General features: G+C 39.7%; 1 protein-coding gene across 7 annotated transcripts in view; it reads right to left on the bottom strand.

Annotated features, from left to right (window-relative positions):
• ENPP2 (ectonucleotide pyrophosphatase/phosphodiesterase 2) overlaps window positions 1-21,538 on the bottom strand; it is a 111,306-nt gene that overhangs the window by 63,354 nt on the left and 26,414 nt on the right. For 2 of the 7 annotated variants that reach the window (XM_049632962.1, XM_049632965.1), the window contains exons 1-4: window positions 17,481-17,701; window positions 17,171-17,273; window positions 6,131-6,286; window positions 1,759-1,884 (exon numbers count right to left, since the gene is read on the bottom strand). In XM_049632962.1, the coding sequence (XP_049488919.1) occupies window positions 1,759-1,884; window positions 6,131-6,286; window positions 17,171-17,273; window positions 17,481-17,513 (418 nt within the window). In that variant the 5' untranslated portion in view covers window positions 17,514-17,701. Of the gene's footprint in view, window positions 1-1,758; window positions 1,885-6,130; window positions 6,287-17,170; window positions 17,274-17,480; window positions 17,702-21,538 lie in introns of those variants that run through there. The other 5 variants (XM_049632966.1, XM_049632967.1, XM_049632968.1 and 2 more) reach the window with 4 other exon arrangements.

Here is a 21,538-nt window from a genome sequence, read left to right as displayed (position 1 = left end):
TCTGTGTACAGCCCATGAATTTAGGAATAAAAATCAATGCCATCTTTCACTTTTATCTTCCACCAAGGTCTGAGAGCTTTCCTGAGTTAACCCATCAAGAATGGAGAACACAAAAGAGCTCAGGTTTAAAATCAAACACACACACAAACGGGGCTTCCTTAGGAGAAAAGGAAAATTATCACAAAGCATTTGCTCCAAATTGTCCTAAGACAAATAAAAATCATGTGTTTTGACTATAAGAAACATTTGTGATCAAGACTTTGGAGAAATGGGTCCCATGTAAAGAGCACTGGAAATGTCCCTGGTCATCGAGTCTCTGACTCCTGACAACTGGGTAAGTTAGTAACAGGCTCCTTAAAACAGGGGGAGCTTTACCACATACGAAGCAACCCAGGGCTCACACTGGGCTTCGCAAAAGTACCGCAACTAGAATTTTACACCAGCAAAAGCCGATGTTTAATGATTCAATGACTGGTGACACTTAGGACTCTTTCTCTATTCTGTCTTTTAACAGCCTTTGTGGTTTATTGTTTCATTTATTACATAGGGAAATAAAAAAGGGATAAAATTCCCGATCAATTTTATGCTTTATCCAAAATTACGATAATTGTTTGGGTAGGGGAAATTTTCCAAACTCAGGATTAATGCAATACCTTCTTGCCACAAACTGAACACTAAACACATTTCAGAACAGATTTGCTTTCTCTCTGAAATCTCTTAACAGAAATTCTTCTTAAATGTTCCGTGTCACATTTAGGAGGAAGGACACAAGAAAAAGGGACTCACAAAGCTCACATAAAGATTCTTGGATCTTGCCATTCATTGCTGTTAAGTGAACGCTAGGGCGACTTAAACTCCTTAAAGACAGAAACTGCATCCTTCATAGTTTCTTTAGTCCAGTGACTAGTATTTATTACTGGAATAAAACCATCACATTCTGCAATCAACCATACAAAGTCAGCAGATATGTATACATAGCTTTGGGATATAACAGGAGCTGCCGGTACCCTGATCCTCTTTACCAGCTAGTACGGCCACCTTCAGGCTGCTGCTCGTGCCTCGGTTTACAGCTCACGTGCAATGGGTACAAAAGCCATGCCCCCTTGCCTCAAGGGTAAGGACTCTGCAATTTAATTTCCAGAGCCTGCAGGAACACGGGCCAAGGTGAGACTCCACCTAAAACCAAGTCCTTGCTTGGCTCCCCCCCTGCCCCGCCCCCCTTGTTCCCTCACAAGGTTTTGCTGCAGAGAGCATTCCCTCAATAAACTCCAAATATGGAGTCCTGCCTCAGGCACCGCTTTTAGAAAACCTGATGGAAGACCAACACAGCAACTTTAGTGGGAGAGAGCCAAAGCATAAGAGACTCTTAAAAACTGAGAACAAACTGAGGGTTGATGGGGGGTGGGAGGGAGGGGAGGGTGGGTGATGGGTATTGAGGAGGGCACCTTTTGGGATGAGCACTGGGTGTTGTATGGAAACCAAGTTGACAATAAATTTCATATATTGAAAAAAAAAGAAATCTCTTCATTATTATGATTCCACCAAATTATGGAATGTGGGGGTATTTCCTGATTATGTCGGATCAGTGAAACGCAGGGAAGCAAAACTAAGAAAGAAACATGAGAAATTAAAAAACACAACTCATTCCTTCCTCCCAAACCCATATCCAAGGTGTTATATCCACAACATCCAAGATTCCTTGGAGCATCTCCAGTTTTTACTAGTTCAAAGCTCCAGCCAACCCACGGAAACATGTACCTTTGCAAACCACTTGGTAATTAGTACAGCAGTCTCCCCTGGCCAAGCAGTCTTCCGAGCAGTGACAAGCATTGTCTTCGTTCCTGACTTCTCCGCATCTGTCCTTCGTACACTCCCAGCCGCCGGCTGAAATCGGCACAATAAAACACTTTCACTCCTTCACACAAACCAAAGAAAGAGGCCTCGGTTGCTTACAGGCATTGCCAACAAAAAGAGCTAAAATCCCACGTCATTTAATCTGCTTGTGAAATTAGAGTTGGCCTAAAGCCTAGATGATATTTGGAGGATTTACAAATAGGTTGAATTCCTAATTTTTCAAATCAGAGTACAAAGCCAAACATAATTGGGCTCCTTTGGCACAATGGAACCCTTACCATTTATGAACTGTACTGAAAACCCCAGCAAAATGCATGGTATGTAAGGTTTGTGACAGGAGTTTCTATCCTTACAGGCATAGTCACGACATAGCTGGCTGGGCTCTTTTATTTCCCAAAGTAGCTTTACTTGACTTTAATGAGCTGGATTTAAATACAAATGATAATGTAACCAAATGGCCTCTACTTGACTTAAGTTGCAACCCAAGGTTAAAGTCTGAAACAGGCATGTGGAGTATAAAGGGATATAACAACACTCACAGTTCCAACCATTGACCAAAATGTGGTCCCTGCCTATACAGTGAGAGATCACAGGCCCTACTCTCAAGGAGACCAGTAGGTGAGTTACAGATTTCTGTCTGAACATCATGGCTTAACTCTATCAAGAGAAAATATTTAGAAAATTGTTTTCATCTTAAAGAGAGTGTTGTACTTTTTGGTTTGACTTTTCATCCACTAGACTGGAACCTCCAAAGCAGAAAAGAAAAAAATCACATCTCTCTTTTCACCACTGATTCTCCGATGCCTGAGACTGTGCCTGGCCCATGCTAGGTGTTCCATGAACATTCATTAAATCTCATTGCAAATTACCATGAAAATAAAATATGACTCTTTAAATTCAGGATTGATGTATTGAGAAACTTTATAATTAATTCATTTATTCAAGAAATATTTCTATTATGTTCTCCACGTTCTAGGTGCTGGGGAGGTTGTGAAGAACAGAAAGACAAGACACAATATCTTCATGAAGCTTACTTTCCAACTGGGAAAGACAGACCATAAGCAAAAACGAGATAAATTCAGCCTGTGCTAAGTGCTATGAAGGAAATAACCGGATGGTATTGATAGTGATAGGGTGGAAAGGGGATGCTACTTGACATGGAATGGTCAAGAAAGCCCTCTTGAGCTAAGGATGCTTGAGGTCTTCATCTCTTAAAACTTGTCATAAGTAGAAGGCAATGATTTTAGGAAGCAACTCACAGTTGGTGAGTTCAAGCCCCACGTCAGGCTCTGTGCTGACAGCTCAGAGCAGGGAGCCTGCTTCGGATGCTGTGTCTCCCTCTCTCTCTCTCTCTCTCTCTCTGCTCTTCCCCTGCTCATGTTCTGTCTCTCTGTCCCTCAAAAGTAAATAAACATTTAAAAAATTTTAAAACAATATTCTACCAACCAACAGACACTCTGCTAAGTGAATAAATGGATACGGAGGTATTCGTTGCCACGCTAGAAAACCATGCAACTACTGTTGACTTTCCACTCTTTTAGAATTACCTTTGTATCCAAATTCCATTCTCTGTTTTTTGATATCCCTACTTCCTCTGCCTTCTATTCCCAAACAGATTAAATGCTTGGAATTCCTTTATCCAGGAACTGCTATTCCCAATGGTTAGCAATTTTCCAAGGTTACTTTGACTGATTTTTCCCAATTCAAGAATAACTCTTAATCAATATGCTTTTATTCTTGCCCTGGTATATAAGAAAATCCCTTTGTTTACAAAAAACATCACTATTAACAAGCTAAACTTATTGAGGAACTACTGGCTTTGAGTAAGAATGGAATTTTAAAAAGTTAGGGTTCAGTGTGAACTACAAGCAAGGTATGAGTCAGTCAGCTACATAATTTTCACAGCAAACATGGCTATAAAGAGAAAAAACATCTAATCTTATGGAATAATAAGAGTGTTACCTATCAGATAAGATAAAAAAGATTTTTTTAAATGAGAAAATACATTTTAAAAGTGAGAACATGTTGAAAAGGGAGTGGTGGAAGGCTCTCGTGCCTTCGAGAGGAATAGAAACATTGCGAAGTATAATTTTGTAATATACATAAAAATTTGCACTTTGAGGGGCACCTGGTGGCTCAGTTGGTTAAGCGTCTGACTCTTCATTTGGGCTCAGGTCATGATCTCATGGTTCGTGGGATAAAGCACCCCTGTCAATGCAGAGCCTGCTTGGGATTCTTTCTCTCCCTCTCTCTCTCTCCCCCTCCCCCTCCCCCTCCACCACCCCCCCCCCCCCCCGTGCATGCACTCTCTCTCTCAAAATAAATAAATAAACTTAAAATAAATAAATAAATAAATAAATAAATAAATAAATAAATAAATTTTGATTCAAACTCCACTCCTTGGGAATTATCTTAAAGAAGATAAAAAAAATACAAATACGCATGAAAAATATTCACTAATACATTGTTCATAACAACAATTGGGGAAAATCTGAATGATGATCAATGAAGCAGGTTGCATCTGTTCAATGGAATACTGTGTAGGCATGCAAAAGGCAGACACACCCTCGCACAGGTGTATATAATACAAACACACACACACACACACACACACACACACTCATATAAATACACATACACACAGAGTAGTCAGGGTCTGCACTGAAACATTGTGCTTATCTCTAGAGAGTGCTTGTGCTTTTGGAGTAGAACCTCAGAGACTTTTGTTTTCTCCTTCAACCTGTTGTTATTATTTGATATTTGATTCTTCCACATTTGGCATATGTTATCTTGGTACAAAGGAAAATAAACTACTTTAAAAATGTTATTAAAGTCCATATTTATTGAACCTCGGAAGAGAGGCATGAACTACACTCCAAGAGAGCTAAGCTGGAGTGAGGACATCCACGAAACTTTGCAAGGAGCCCCAAGATCAGGAACCCGGGCATCTGAAATGACATGTCAGAGGCCAGATGCTCATGGTAGAGAGGAAACACAACATCAGTTAGTTTCCCGGCACCAAGCAATCACAGGCTGCTGGTTTGAAATAATGTTTTAGAGCCAAAGAACTCAACTAGAACATCTGTTCCATCCATATGTTCAGTTTACAAGGTTCTCAGCATTTAAGTTTGCAGGCCCACAACTAAGGAACCTGGGAGAAATTCCAAAGGAAAGTAACAAGAAAAAAAAAATGGCTACATGTTTGGAAAATGTATTATACAGAAAACAGTCTAATAAAACTCTCCTTATTTGGGGGGAAAAACAAACAAACCAGAACCAGTAAGGGAGCTGGTGCTGGTTTTCATATGAATCAAGGGCTACTTCTTTAGTAAAGGAGAATAATGTCTCTGTTTCTAATGATATTATTAGAAAGACAAGGCTAATATCAAAGATAATATGAGTTAGATTTTTTAAAGAATCATCTAAACTATAAAAGTTCAAAAACCAGTAACAACTTGTCAAGGAAGCTATTAAATCTCTTCCTCTAGTGATCTTAAGAATGGGGTTGATGGTCATCTTTCTCAGAGAGTTTGAATACGATGTTGCCCCAGAGGCATGGCCGAGAGCCTACCAGGTCTCTCCAGAGTCCTGTAAAGCGTCAGGATGTGGAACCAGGGAAGGTGTAGTGGCAAAAGTCTACAAAGGTGCTTCTTCTCAACTCATGCACATTCAGAAGCTCATATGGTCTATTGATGGTTCCAGTATAGAAGACACGGAACGAAAGGTCAGGAAGACTGTAAAGGAATATTTAAAAACTACCCTGAGCATGTGACCCCACGAGCATGTTAGAATTCCATAACACCTTTCCACCTGCACAGAGAATGGGGAATTACATCAGGGTAGACCAATAGTTACCATACAGTAAGATGAAATAAAACAAATGCTATAAACTGGGCAGGCAAGCAAAAATAAAAAATTAAAATTAAAGCAGAAAAACCCAACCCTTAAGAATGTTCACAGTTTCAGCCCAGGTGCCCTAGCAGTGAGTGTGGGAGTTGACAGCAAAAGATAGAAATGATGAAGATGAAGGGGGGGGGGGGGGGAAAGCCTGGCCATAAATACTTCCGAAACCAGTAGATAATGACTGCAATTGCAAAAAACCTCCTTTGGGTAGGTCTCGTATGCAAACAACAGTCACACGGGGTATACTTATAATGCAATCGAAAATCATTCAAGAAGCAAAACCCCACAGTTTGGTTTGGCCAAAGCAGAGTGGCAAGGCCAGGGAGGATAACAGCAGAGGGCCTCGTCTTGAGAGGACTCAAAAGTTACCTACCTGTCTTCAGACAAAGCTCATCAAAGTCATGGCAGCAACTGCTGTAGCTCTTACACAGGTTATCGCAACGACAATCAGGGGGTCCAATCTCTTGAAGTTCAAAGCATCTGCCCTTACAAGATCCAGAGGTGTTGGTCCAGGGGGAGTCCGATAACACTGCAAGATACAAGAGGCAAAGGCAACGAGATTGGGAAATGGGTCACGTCACTGTGGAGAGGTGGCCCTGGGAAGGAGTACGGTGTGGTGATGCAGTCAGACTCTAGCTGAGCAGTCTGGTGCCATCACCTGCTAGCTCTGAACCCTTGGCAGGTGGCTAAACTTCCGGTGCTAGTTTCCTCATCGGTAAAGTGGGGGGATTAACGAAAGTAATTTGAGATTATGATGAGAATTAAATGAAACAGTCCAAGCAGAACACTTAGCAGGCTATCAGACACAGGAAGTGCAACAAATGTTGGCTATTGGTTTTATTTTACTGTTTACAGTTATTCTTACTACAAATCTGTGAGAGTTAGTGTCTCTGTAGATGCTAATGATGGCAACAGAGAATAGAACATCGAGGTATACGCTTAGAAACAAGAGTTCATTGTCCTATTTGAAAATCCATAACTTTTTGTAAGGAGAACGGGGCGTAAATGTTCTGAGAACAGTCTGAACATACCAGATTAAAATAAAAGAATCGTAAGACTTCTTCCAGCCATTAAATCTACACCTATAACTAGAGTAACGCGAAAACAAACACCAAAATCTCAGCTTGTCAAAAATAAATCTTCTTTATTTTCTATGATCTGATTAGAATCAGCCAAAAATCTGAAAAAAACAAATTCAGTGAGATGAAAAGTCCACATATTTGAGAGATATAACCAATTAAGCCCCAAAATTAAAAGGAAGCTCCATGCATCATAGTCCCTAAAAGATAAAATATCTAGGTATAAATTTCCTAGGACATGTGTAGGACCTACATGAAGAACACATTAAAATGCCACAAGAAGATATTTCAAAAGATAGAATTAAATGGAAAGATATACCATCTTGGAGAAAAAAAAATAGTTTATATTATAAAAATGTCAGTCCTTCCTAAATAAACCCAAAGACTCAATGCAACTGAAATAAAAATTTAAGGAGGATTTTTTGGAAACTGGAGAGGATATTAAAGGTTTATAAAAAATAAATATATGAAAATGAAACAAAACTGAAAAGGACGAGTCATTGGGTGAAGACTAGGTAGTCAAATATATTCTGAAGTTAGAGAATTAAAACAGCTTGGTAGGAAAGAAGTAGATGAGTGCTGGGGATGGGGATGGGAAAAAGGGCCACAAAGATGAGAATGTATTTATAAGGAAAGCAACATTATAAGTCAGAGAAAGAAAGAAGGAATTATCAGCAGGAGAAAGGTTTAATTAGGAAGCGGTGCTGGAATAACTACTGGCCAACTGGAAAAAGTGAAGCTGTAGCCTCATCCTAGTTTACAAAATAATTAACTTCTGATGAATGGAAAGTGTAAGCAGTATCATACCTGGTGCCAGGAATGAAAATTTTTGTAAAACGGACACAGCGCCCATGGATCTTCCCTGCAGAAATTTCATTACTAGGAATTTATCTCTCGTATATATTTGCGAAAGTTGACCGAGATATTTGTACAAGAAAGAATCACTGTATCCATAAATGGAATACTACCCAGCCCTTAAAAACAGTGAATCAGAACTGTGTAGGCTAATATGGAAAGATCTGTAAAATATATGTACAAGTTGCTTTTTTTTAAGAGCAAAGCACAGAACAGTGTTATAGTATTAAATATTATATATTTTATGTGAAAAATAGAGGTAAAGAGAGCAATAAGGATAGAGATGAATATAAAAATAAAAACAGAGCTAGAGCCAGAGAAGAGAGGGGGTGGGCAGTGGCATTGAGAAAAGATGCAGGTGTCAATAACCTTCCCCCACACCTCCCACCCTCCTCACAAGAAACTCTTTACAGGAATTACATTTGAGCAGTCGTCTGTTTGTTTACTTCTATTTCCCTCATACATACATATATGTTTATATCCCTGTGTATGTATGTATATATATGTGGGGGGGGGCGGGGGATAAAGTATATATTATATAACATATATTATATATAAATATCCTAACAAATATTATTTATGACATGCTATGTATAATTTTATTCCCTTCTGTTTATAAATTTTTTATTTTTAAAAATAATTAGCAGGCATTACTTTTAAAAACAAGCAAATGTAAGAAGCAGGGGCAGAACAGATGTTATAGAACATTTCCAGGTTCACTGAAGCCATTTACCTGAATATCTGGTTCATCCCTTAGTCCTTTGTCCTTTTAAAAATCAGAGTCGCCCAATCCTGGCCTTTATGGCATCAGATCAGTTCAAGGAAAGCAAACAGATTCACTAGACCATGAGATGTGAAACGCTTTTGCATGGTTGATTCTGGGATGTCGAAATACATACAAACCACACCAGCTCCGTTTAGGAAATAATCAGGCTTCCAGTGCCTTCCTTACCTCTGGTTCAAAAACAGACTCTTCTATTGACTTTGGCCAACCTATCAACAGTGCATGCTGGCCATAAGAAACTGTGGGGGGAGGTGGGGATGAGACGTGGAAACAGTGAAAGCAGAGAAAGCCCTATGGCGAAAATAAAGATAAGAAAAACGCTTATAATTGAATTATTCCCTTTTTAAGGATCAGTAGCCATCTAATAAATTCTGAGCAGCATTCATTCCCGTGAGCTGCTTACATCAATCTGCTTGGCTATGCTGATAGCTAACATAAGGGGAAGCGATCCAAAGGCACTATGTTTACAAGCGTTTCCTTGTCCCATCTTCTCTTTATGGTGTCCCAGCCTGCACCCGGAATATTTCTCCAATCATGCCCTCTGCTTTCTCCCTCCTCAGAATCTCTTCCCTGTTTCTTTCTTTACTTTCAGAATAATCTGTCTGGATTTTTAGCCATTTTTAAACCTTTCTCCATCCATGCTGGCCACGTGATTTTTACTATTTGCTTACAGCATTGATTATTCTCTAAGTGTATCCCTCACTTTGCTCTTGAAAATAATCAACTCTCGCTCAATAGCCTTCCCTCTAATGATAATCTGCTTTGCCACACCTTAAACAGAAGACAGCTTTGTTGAGAAAGAGTTGCACTTATACTCATCCTGCAAAGATATGGATCATAAAAAGGGCTGGACTCGAGGTTTACCAACAGCCCTCAAGCAAGAGTAAATTCCCGGGTCTGTACGGGTGAGGGACACATATACCAAATTCATTCTTGGATGGCTTGGACTCAGCTGACAACAGCAGGAAGAGAAATGGGCAGGTGAATTGATCCACATAGTTCTTCCAATCCAATAGTCTCCAGAATTTGAACTTCTGTACCTCTTTTGATAAAATCAGGTGAAAGAATAGAATAACAGCACTTCACCTTTCCAGGGAGGGCCTACCTCACCCCTGCCATCTTTCATGCCAAGCTCTGGTCCCTATGCTTTCGTAGTTCTACTGTTCATCCTCCAGGCTCTGGCTTTTTCACTCCATGACCAGGTCTCACATCCCCATGCCAGGCTAAGGACAGATTTTAGAATTTCTCTTTTTACTATACCTGGTTCCATGGCTAAATATAGAAAGATTTTCTTACTTATGAAAGTCTAAATTCTAAAATCAGTAAAGCTTTCCTTTACCTGACCTAAATCAAGAGAAGAATATCAATCTGAGAACCCAGGTTCTATAATTTATTGAACGGCGTGATGAAAACTGCAGGATCAGTGAACTTGTGTCTCACAAATACTGAGACTTCCACAGGATCTCAGAACCAACAAGGAAGACAAAAGACAAAAACACCTCAAAAGGATCCAGTCAAAAATGTGTGATAATGGGGCGCCTGGGTGGCGCAGTCGGTTAAGTGTCCGACTTCAGCCAGGTCACGATCTCGCGGTCCGTGAGTTCGAGCCCCGCGTCAGGCTCTGGGCTGATGGCTCGGAGCCTGGAGCCTGTTTCCGATTCTGTGTCTCCCTCTCTCTCTGCCCCTCCCCCATTCATGCTCTGTCTCTCTCTGTCCCAAAAATAAATAAAAAACGTTGAAAAAAAAAATTTTTTTTTTAAATGTGTGATAAGTATGGAGGTTTAGAATTTCATATGACACATTTGCCAATACTTTTATGACATTCAAATTGATTGCTGCCTTTCTTTTTTCTTTTTGGTGGGGGAGGGGCAGAGGGAGAGGGAGAAAGAGAATCTTAAGCAGGCTCTACCCTTCCCCGTGGAGCCTGACACAGGGCGTGAGATCATGAGCTGAGCCGAAATCAAGAGCTGGATGCTTAACCAACTGAGCCACCCAGGTATCCCTTGCTGCCCCTTGCTACATGTTTAAATAATGTTATTTTACTTCTAAGATGCAAGTCACTTCCAGAATCTTAAAAAATAAATGTTACAGTCTATACAGACATATGTTTTCTTAAAATAGGGACTTCAAATTTTAAAACATGTATGTACATACATATGTGATAGGCATAAAAAAGTGCTACGTATTCCTCATTTTTCACAGAAGCATTTCATGATTTAAAAACACCAATGTAAAAACATGATTTATTCCATTCAAATTCATAATTCTGATAGAAACAAGTAAAATTATTTTCACTCAGTTAAGTAAAATCTTATTTCTAAAACATTCCATCTTAGAGGCGCCTGGGTGGCTCAGTCGGTTAGGTGTCCAACTCTTGATTTCGGCTCAGCTCATGATCTCAGGGTTACTGAGTTTGAGCCCCACATCCGGCTCTGCACTGACAGTGTGGAACCTGCTTGAGATTCTCTCTTCCTCCCTCCCTCCCTCTCTCTCTGCCCCTCCCCCACTTGTGTGTGCACACACACTCTCACTCTCTCTCTCTCTCCCCCAAAATAAATAAGCCTAAAAAAGATATCTAAAACATTCCATCTTACCATACATATACAGAGGCATGTTGTAGAGTTCTGGTGCCACTTACATGTGGAAAAACTACAGATGATTCAATAGACTATTGGAAAGAACCTAATTCATGACAAGAGTTGTGACCCAAACATGACTCCATCCCGGACTCCCAATCATGTTTTCCTCTAAATCCCTCTGCAAAATGGAACTTTTCAGATCTGGATGACCGTCAGGGAGGGAAGCGGTACCTAATTTTGAAAACATTTAGCTTCCTAAAAGCTGGAAGATCGTTTCTTCGATGCTTTGCGTGGTCCTGCGGTCAGGGTTTGAGATAGGCCCCCGTCTGTTCCTCCCGTTCTCCGTGGTCCTCAGCCCGAGTGCTTCCTAAAAGTGAGGGGAAAGCCTCGCGTGGCTCTGCCGCCTCCTGTTCAAGGGCACTGAAACAGAACTGGTTCTCCTGTGTCTGCCTGCCCGTCTGAAGTACAAACCATAGGGAAAGGAGGCGGTCAACATGGATGACATTCAAGACGCTGACCAACTCTAGCATTTCATACTGTCTTCTGCCCCTTCTGGAGTATATGATTCATCCTTTCTGGCCATACTTTCTTGTGCTGCAGTGGCCATTCGTTCTTGATATTTTCGACCTCATCTCGTAGTGAGCCGCACTTATGTACAGGCCTGTGTGTCAGGACCTCAGCTTCCAAAATACATCAGTTCCTGTCAACACCCACTCCTGGAGCCTCTCTGTTCTCTCCTCCTCCTCAGCTTCCGAACCAGATTTCATAGACAACCTTTTCAGTAAATAGGTCCACCTGGGAAGTTTTCAGACACCAGGACTTTTAAAGCATTTATAAACACAACATTCTCATGTAGAAGGACCGCATAAACTACAAGAAAAGAGATTTCTATGTGATGTAAATAAAAGAGATTAAAAACTCTAATTCGACTTTAAACCTCTCAAGTAGCATTTATGATGGTAATCAGTAGAATATGTCTGATTGGGTTGCAAATTTGCTCCCAAACAATGAAACGCTGTCATAAGCACAGGTATTGTCCACTTGAAAAGGTAAAAATTTAGACACTGGCCTTCAAAGAGAAGTGAAGATAAATTAAACTTAGCTTCACATACTTAACAACTTATATTCCCTCCAACCCTAATATGGCATTTTGTTTTCAAAAAACTTTTCCGATAAAGAGGCAACATTATCCCCATTTTCCTGCTTGGAAAATCAGAACTGTCAGTCTGATTTGAGATAGCCAGGGCCTGGCTAAAATTTTAGATCATCCGAATACAACTATGGTACTGTCCTCATTCACAAAGGATTTTTCAAATTTTGTACGTAGGCTATGAATTTGATGAAGACATGATTTGGGACGATTTGTCCATTCAAGAATCTCTGTGGAACTCCACCGAGGACTGAGATTTCTGGTTATGCAGACAAGACAGAAGATTCTGTATAGTGTTAAGGAAGTGAAAAATCCCTACTCCAGAGCTTCATTTAACATCAACAATAACAACAACAAAAAACAAACAAAAAAACTGAAAAAGCTGTCTCCTTCTTAGATTCTAATTCAGATAGTTTTATTTCATTTACTCTAAAATGTCCCCTGACTCTACATTAGATTGAACATAAAGCCCCATAACATGACCTTCATCATGACAGAGGTCTCCTCGCAGGGTCAGGGTCACAGTTGTTATCTGTCAGCTTTGCAGTTTCCTATGTGTTACTATCCCGTCATCAAGAAAGCTCTTGGGGCGCCTGGGTGGCGCAGTCGGTTGAGCGTCCGACTTCAGCCAGGTCACGATCTCGCGGTCCGTGAGTTCGAGCCCCGCGTCGGGCTCTGGGCTGATGGCTTGGAGCCTGTTTCCGATTCTGTGTCTCCCTCTCTCTCTGACCCTCCCCCGTTCATGCTCTGTCTCTCTCTGTCCCAAAAATAAATAAAAAACGTTGAAAAAAAAAAAAAATTAAAAAAAAAAAAAAAAAAAGAAAGCTCTTCATTGTAGAATGGAATCCCCAAACTTCTCAGATGAACCCACCTTCTCGTTCCTATTACCATTGTGTTTTCTCTGTGATTCACAAAGAAACACTCTACTCATCAAGCGACATTCTTCACTTCACATTTACTCATGAATTTTATTCCCATCCACATACTTTTAAACTTTGGAGCCACTAAAAATGACAGTGAGTTGAATTGAGCTTTCAAATCTCTACTTGCTAGCTATTCACAAGTTCACCAATTTCTGTGTCTTCCAAGTATGTTGCTTATATTTCAGGTAATATCCCTCTTCCATCTACAGACTGAAAGGGCATTTATCATAAGCTTCAGGAAAATAGACTCCACTGTAACACCACAAACGTGCACCTATGCACATAGTTATGAGTGCACATGCACATATATATATATATATATATATATATATATATATATATATATATACATTCTCTCGCAATCATCAAGGCAAATCAAGCTGGCTACACTGGATGTATGGGACAAAGATGTCAAACTGATTTGGACTTATTATTTACATTTTCTTTGAAAATTTATTCCAGCCATCCCATGTACTTGATTGCCCATTATATTTACCCAATAGAACCGTAATTGGTTTCGCTCATTTCCGATCTTGTAATAAATTCACAGATCTGTTATCATCTGGTAGAAGAAATCCAATTCTACTATTACTTCCAATAGATCACTAGGTCCTAACAATAAATCCAGCTAACAAGTGTGCTAGTTGGTTAATTATAACAGTTTGTTTGCATTGCCACAGCCTTGAAACTAACACCCCAGTCCATAGTACAGCACTGAGGGTCTGCCTGTGTGTAGAACATTCTCACCTATTGTTGAGGACTCTGAGGAACTACACTAAGCAAGAAGGTACATGCTTTTAAATGGGAGATCTTGCTCTGGTCAGTGGGAAGTTGGCCATATATTAATACCCTTTGTGTTCCATTTGGTGAAACAGTCTTGAACTGCTAAACTTCCCAGGATTTCTTTGGAACATGAAAGCATTGTTGAAAATAGGCATGGCTGCCTTTCTGCTTACTATCTTGTCCTAATACATATATAACAGTTCACCCAGTGTTTTCTGATGTGAAGGCCTTGCTGACAGAATCACCAACCACATGTGTTATATGAGGGTGGCCCTTTCTAAGCACAGAGAACATTTAAAAAAGATGAAAATGCTTCAACTCTCTGTACTATGCTCTCACCCAGTTTCCAAAGTACATCTCTGGTCTTTATTCAGAAGCAAGCAACCATAGTAGTGCCTGAAAAGCCGGTAAACTATAGCAACAGAAAAATTAAAAATAAGAAGTGTTCAGGCATACCAAAAATCCCCAAACTCAGACTTAAGTGGTATTGTATCCCAACAAAGCTTCACAAAGGTAGAAATTTCACTAAAAATTATTTTAGAAGATAACCATAAAGGCTAAAATAATCAATGATTTAACTAAATAATTTGAGAAGCAAATATTTGGTACTATATTTAAGATCACTTAGGGGCGCCTGGGTGGCTCAGTCGATTAAGCATCCGACTTCAGTTCAGGTCATGATCTCATGGTTGGTGAGTTTGAGCCCCGTGTTGGGCTGTGTGCTGACTTTCAGAGCCTAAATCCTGCTTGGGATTCTGTGTCTCCCTCTCTTTCTGCTCCTCCCCCACTCGCATTCTGTCTCACTCTCTCTTAAAAATAAATAAACCTTAAAAAATATCCAAAAAAATCACTTAGATTTATAGATTATAATATAGATTATATTATTTTTACAGAAATAACACAGGCTCATTAGCTCTTACAGCTGTTTCTTATAACACAGGGAGATAATTACGCACAAAATATATTTAAGGATTAATAAATCTGTTCTATACTTTGCAAGTTCTCCTGTAGAGTGCACACGAATCCAAGAGTCAATGAAACAGAATGGTTGGAAATCATAAGCTTTTTTTTTTTTTTAAATCCATAAGGAAAATTAGAAATCATCTAGTCCTGGGGTGCCTGGGTGGCTCAGTCAGTTAAGCATTCGACTTCAGCTCAGGTCATGATCTCACAGTTTCTGAGTTCAAGCACCACGTCAGGCTCTGTGCAGACAGCTCAGAGCCTGGAGCCTGCTTCAGATTCTGTGTTCCTCTCTCTCTTTGCCCCTCTCCCACTCATGCTCTCTCTCTCTCTCTCTCTCTCTCTCAAGAATAAACAAAACATTTTTAAAAATTAAAAAAAAAGAAGAAAGAAATCATCTAGTCTTGCTTCTCATTATACAGCTAAGGAAACAGATGTCACAAGTGACTTGCCCAAGGCCACACAGCAAGTTACATGGATCCAGGATGCTAGTCCAGGGATTTCATGACTGTTTTCCAAAAAAGTCAACTTTGAAAATAATGAGTGACTTGAATTTACACATTCATTATGAAAACAGCTTTTATATGAAAATCATTTTTTATGAAAATCAGTTTTGGCTGAAGTAATACATTAATATGAAACAGAAAGAAAAGTTCCTTTTAAGGTGCATTGGAAAGAACCAGAAGTGGGCTCTCAAGCAGCTAGCTTGCCCACATGACCATACTTAGGATCCGATCCCCTTCCACTCTGCACAGTTACAGTCAGTGTTAATGGGAGTTACACTCGTCTGGAACAAGAGAAAGAGGTCTTTGAAGACAGCATTTGTTACCAATAAAAACAGGATTCTCCAGCCTGGTGATCTCTCTTCTCCCTCCCCAACAGAAAACACAAATCATTTTGTCCATTTGGCTCCCTGGGGGTGCAATTTTTATGATCTATTTTCTTACTTTTCACCCTGACCACACCCCACTTTGACTCACTAAACTCCTTCTAATATCATTCTTTCAACTTTCTGGCATGACTTAAAAGCAACTTACTTGATGTAAGGAAGACCTAGTATTCCATCAATATATGTAGCATAGGGTGGTTAATAAAAGCTCATGCTGGCTAAACAGAGACAGGTGATATAGTCTTTTAGATTAGTCAAGTCAAAAAAAAAATACAGAAAAATTCAAAATTCACAGGAAGGCAGACAAACGTGCTGAGATGTCAGAAAAAGTCAAGAAAATATTGCCCCCTAGAGTACCCATTACTTAATATGTAATTTTTATTTATAAAACCATCAGCAGCTCCAATTTCCAGGAAATTAACCAACTCATTACTTAAGACCTGGTCAGCTAAGCCCCCTCGGTTCACACAAGGAGCTCCTTTATAAGAATTCCCACACTGCTTACGGCACAGTGTATTGTAAAAGGAAACTCTTTCACGTTGGTTCTATTAGTTAAGTCAAGGTACACTATTAAAACTTACCTTTCCTTATGCCAAAAGAAAAAACTGAGTGCAAATGAATCTTGTAAGTTCTTCAAAGCACCTCTTCTCTTTTATATTTTTCCTACTTTAGCTAAATCTTGATTTCATAGTCCTAAACTCTGAAGTTTCAGAAAGACAGTTCACTGCTTTTCTTAGTGGTGCCCAGGTGGCTCATTAGGTTAAGCATCTGACTTCAGTTAAGGTCATGATCTCACGGTTCATGGGTTCAAGCCCCACATCGGGCTCTGTGCTGACAGCTCAGAGCCTAGAGCCTGCTTCAGATTCTGTGTCTCCCTCTCTCTCTGCAACTCCCCCACTCACACTCTATCTCTCTCTCTCAAAAAAAATAAATAAGTGTTAAAAAGATTTTTTAAAGAAAAACAGTTCACTACTTTTTTTTAACTTCCATTCCTCTTTTTTTTTTTTTTTTCTGGGTCAGAAGTTTCTGGAGAAAAATACTACATCCTATATCACATGCCAAGAAATCAAATTCATGTATCTGCAATATTAAACCAGCACCTGTTCTCACCACTTCTATCTTAGCCTTGTCTGTTCACAAGAGTTTTAATTTTATCTTAACATTTATAAATATCGGAGTGCAAAGATTTAAATAGCCTGCTATCACGAAGCAAGCATAAATGTTCTCTAATTAAAACCACATTCTCTCACCTGAATTATACACACAGCTAGTTTTATTCCAAAGAAAACTAGGACTACATTAGTTATACCGCAAGATTATCTTAAAGATGCATTTCTTAATGAGCTTCTATTGATTATCCAGTCCGTAATATTGTAAAAGGACTGAAAATGCTGATAGTCACTACACTTACCTGTAGGAGGCCCTTCATCCCAGCCTTCTGCCCTCTTAATTCGATTTGCTGTGAATCCTAAGCAGATATTGACTCCAACAGCAAAAGTGAACAGGGATATTACCTAAGGGAATAGGGAGATTGAGGTGTCAAACCAATGTATCAAATTATATGAAGGCAAATGAAAGGACTTCAACATCACCACCCAGTCCTACAACTTCCAAAATGCACTGTAAAGCACTGTCTGGATTTTTAAAACAAAAAGCAAAATTGCAAATCAGGAACTGATTCTTAACATCAAGTCCTTCCCCCCATGCCATCTTTCTCCTACCTGGTAGGACTGGACCGGACTCCTCCTTGCCATGGCAGAGGGTTCTTGGAAAGCCTTTTGCAGTGTGTTCTCTTTTGCCTACACTGAATGCACTGCTTTTTGGGGCTCTGAGTTCAGTCTATTAACTACAAGTAATCCCACCTGGGAGGTTGACAGCCTCCCCTGATTTGTCCGGAGCTTGATTTCATCACGATTGATTCACAAATGGCAGTTCTGAGCCTAAGAGGCTTGAAACACCCCTCTCCTTCTCTCCACCCCCTTATCGGTCCCGCCCCTAACACACACACACACACACACACACACACACACACACACACACTTTCATGTGGTTTCCTCTGGTAACATGAGGGTTTCTTATGTTGCTGTGGCCAATAACAGTGCATGTTCATTTTCCTTCCCTCACAAAAACATGGTTTTTAAAAAAGAAACCAAATGTATTTGATCCGATAAAAATGAAACAGAGCCGTAAAAGGGTTTCCACCAGCTTTAAGCTTTTAAGGTTTACAATGTAGTTATTCAATGTAGTCCACCTCACGACTTTATTTTTTTTTAAACAAGGAAAGTTTTATAATTTATAAACCTAATAACTTTCCCTGTCTTTCCCATGTATTTATTTTTTCTGGCAGTTTAAATGACCCTGTCCCTACTGCCACATTCTCAGCTACTCCCGACTACTCAAATATTTCTCACGATAAAATCTCCCAGGACTGTAACGAACACAAGAGATAGCACTATTTTTCCCCATGTTGTTGTTAGAGTTTAGAGAAGTAACTTTTATCAAAATACTGGGAATTGCCAGCTAAGCAGTAGAGAGTCCTTCTGCCCTGTGAGGAAGGACAGAATAAGAAGAGCCTGGCTCTTCTTCCCTAAAAAAAACTGTCAGCTTGGTTTTGGGGAGGGGGGGACAGGGGGGGAGGGGTTGGATGGGGCAGCTTTATTAGTGATTGAATTTAGGAAGGAAATCTCAATGGCAGCCAGAATTTAGCTTTAAACATCGTTTCCTTGATGATTTCCCAGTTATATTGTCATCCAGTCACCAAACACGGTGTCCTTTAAGGCTATTGCCAATGTTCAACTTTCTTTACTAAGCATTTGGCAACCAGGAGACTTCTAAAAGAAATTGAGGTCTCTAAATCTGAAAGTTATTTAAATATTATACGTTTTTAAGATTCAGAATGAGGGAAGAAGGCTTGCCTTTGGTTTTCCCCGCACCAGGCCCGGGCACCATTAATCTCGCACTGAGCATATGTGCGTACATAAACAAATACAGCACTTACCATGCAACAGATTACTAACGGAGCAGTGGCTCTGCTCAAATAAAACATGATAGCATGAAAGCAAGCACTGTGGATTACACAGTAGGCCTGGCTTTCATTATATATTCTAGAATTCAGTAACGGCTAATTGAGAAAAAGAAAACGCACTGCCAAACTTGAAGTTGCCTTTCTAAAAATCCTTTTAGTCTTGTATTCTTGTGGAGATGGCGGGCTTATGGATTTTTCTAGAGAAGTCCCTTGCTTTAGTTTGTGTGCCATACTGAAATGATTTGGAGCTGGGTATTTAGCAAGGCTTATGAAAGATGTTAACCGCATGTAAGATTTTTCTACTATTGATGTTCAAGTTCAAGATGGACCCTGGCTTTTATAGTAGAAAACTATAAACCGAAAAGGAAAATCAAGGCAAAGGCCTGCGACTGCCTTGTGTTGTGTGCCACGTGTTCCAAACGTTCCCCCCGAAACCTGCCTCCCCTTCTCTCTAACCTCCCCGGCCCTTGCCAACAACTTTAGATTCTATCTGACATTTGAGTGTTGAAACCCAGCTTGAGGATAATGAAGGCTCTCCTTGAAAAAAAAAAAAAAAAGACTCAGAAGCTGAACATCATCCATTAATTTTTTTTGACATGCAGCATAGCTGTGCAGAGAAAAAAGGCTTCAGTGTAATAGTCGATCCATAATTGGCTTCTGTACAGCACTTGTTACCAATTATCTAAGAGGATTGAGCTCAGGCATTATTTCCGTCAACTGTTCTGTCAAAGAACTTTGTCTTCAGGTCATTATGCACACGGAACTCATTAAAAAAAACACACATACACAAGTACACATGTGTGCACGCGTGCACACACACATACACACACACACATACACACACACACACACACACACCTTCTAACCCTAGTTAAACAGAATCTTACTACTAAAACATCCCTATAAATTAACTGGCAGGAGGATGACCAAAGTCTCTACCTCGGGCATCAAATCAACTACAAAATACAATTACCCTTCTTTATCTAAAACTGAGAAAACCAAAAGTCTGGTAATAAATACCATAGGTCTAGAAATTCAGCTAAATGACTGGAATATCGTTCAAAACCTTCTGTAAACAAAACCAAACTGAGAAAGTCCATTCTATCTGGTGTTTAACATTTTGGAACAATGTCACCTATAGTTGGGTCAGTAAACAAGAAAGCGTTTGAGAAAGACTAAAATTAACTTCCAGAATGGTTTATTAATCCAGCTACATTTCAGAGAACACTGCCCCCTGGCAGAAGGAAATCCAGAACTTGCAACAGTCTTAGGCCCTAGAAATCATTCTGAGGTTCTCAAGCTTTCTCGAGAATAAGAATCACCTCAGGAGCTTGTCTGAAATGTGCGTGCTTGTGGTCTACTCACCAAGATTTGGATTCAATAGGTCTAGGAGGGAAGGTAGAAAAACCAAGGATTCTAGAAGTCAGACAAGAATTGGCACGATAGGTTATCCTGACGTAAGTAACGTAAGGCACACATTTAGAGAAACAGAGCACTGGAAGAAATTACTCTGAATCAATTTGTTTATGCCCTGGATGTTGAGTTGCTTGGTCTAATGCTAATGTAATTTTCATATATTATTAAGAGCATTCACTATTGATTGGACATTAAAGTCTAGATCTCCATGGCTGTTCCTCCATGGGAATCATCTCCAAACTGTAAGCAGCAAAACAGAATTTTATTTATTTTGCTGGTGGCACAAAGCAGCAGTGTGTGTATTGCTTAATTGCACTACAGTAGTTGCATTTATACGAATGCACAGTCTATCTTTTCATGAAATGGTTCTGTGGATCCTTGTTCCCAAGCGCTGATTAAGGTAAGAGGGCTTGAGGTTCATAATGAGATTTGAGAGATAGATAATTGACGGTTGTCATTTTTGCCGCCTGCAGTAATTATGAAATTTTCATAAACTGCTTCAAACTTTATCTATACCCAGTTTCTCATTATGCAGAGTTAACTGCATGATGGTGTCTTGACTTAACACCATTCCCAGAATGCTCTAAAACTTTAGTGTTAGACAATTACCAACCGCCTGATTTTTCAGTAGTATCGTTGAGCAGTAAATATAGCACATACACTAAGCAAATAAGAAAATAATACCCATAGGTCTTCTCCCTATTTCATTTTAAAACTCTTTGAGCTAAGTCTTGCTTTTTAATTCTGCTGTGGTTGCTGGCTATTAGAAAATTCAGAATAAAAACAGGACAGCAGTCTTTGCGAAAGGGGTTTACCAATCTGAATTGAGCAAAAAATTATGATGGCTAATGGAGGAACAAGCTGGCCCAATTGCTCCACAATTCAAGACCGCAGATTGTATAAAGTAGACACCACTTAAGATTCTGAACCACAGACGCAAAGTTTGATGGGTAATCTTTGGTCCCAGGAGGTTCTCCAGTGGAGAAATAGCATATATCTGTTCAAATGCAAACAGGACTTGTGTTATTAGTTATTACACAATTGAAAACTGAAATCAACACCGGCACATCTTTCAATGACTACAATTTACATCGTAAACTTCTATGCATGACACTTATTCCCAGTGGATCTAAGCGTAAAGCCCCCACACCAGAACAATCTCTATCTTCTAAGAATATTCATTCATTGCACAAATATTCATCAGCTCCTAGTGCGTACCAAGCACTGATCTGGCACTAGTACTATATGGGGAGCTGAACCAAAACATAGCCCCCTGCCCTCCATATGAATCAAATAGACACAGAAATAAATGTGTGATCTCAACTGATTATGTGCAGA

This window comes from Panthera uncia, chromosome F2, assembly GCF_023721935.1.
Source record: "Panthera uncia isolate 11264 chromosome F2, Puncia_PCG_1.0, whole genome shotgun sequence".
Classification (NCBI taxonomy): Eukaryota; Metazoa; Chordata; class Mammalia; order Carnivora; family Felidae; genus Panthera; species Panthera uncia.
This window is presented reverse-complemented; position numbering and strand designations above follow the sequence as displayed.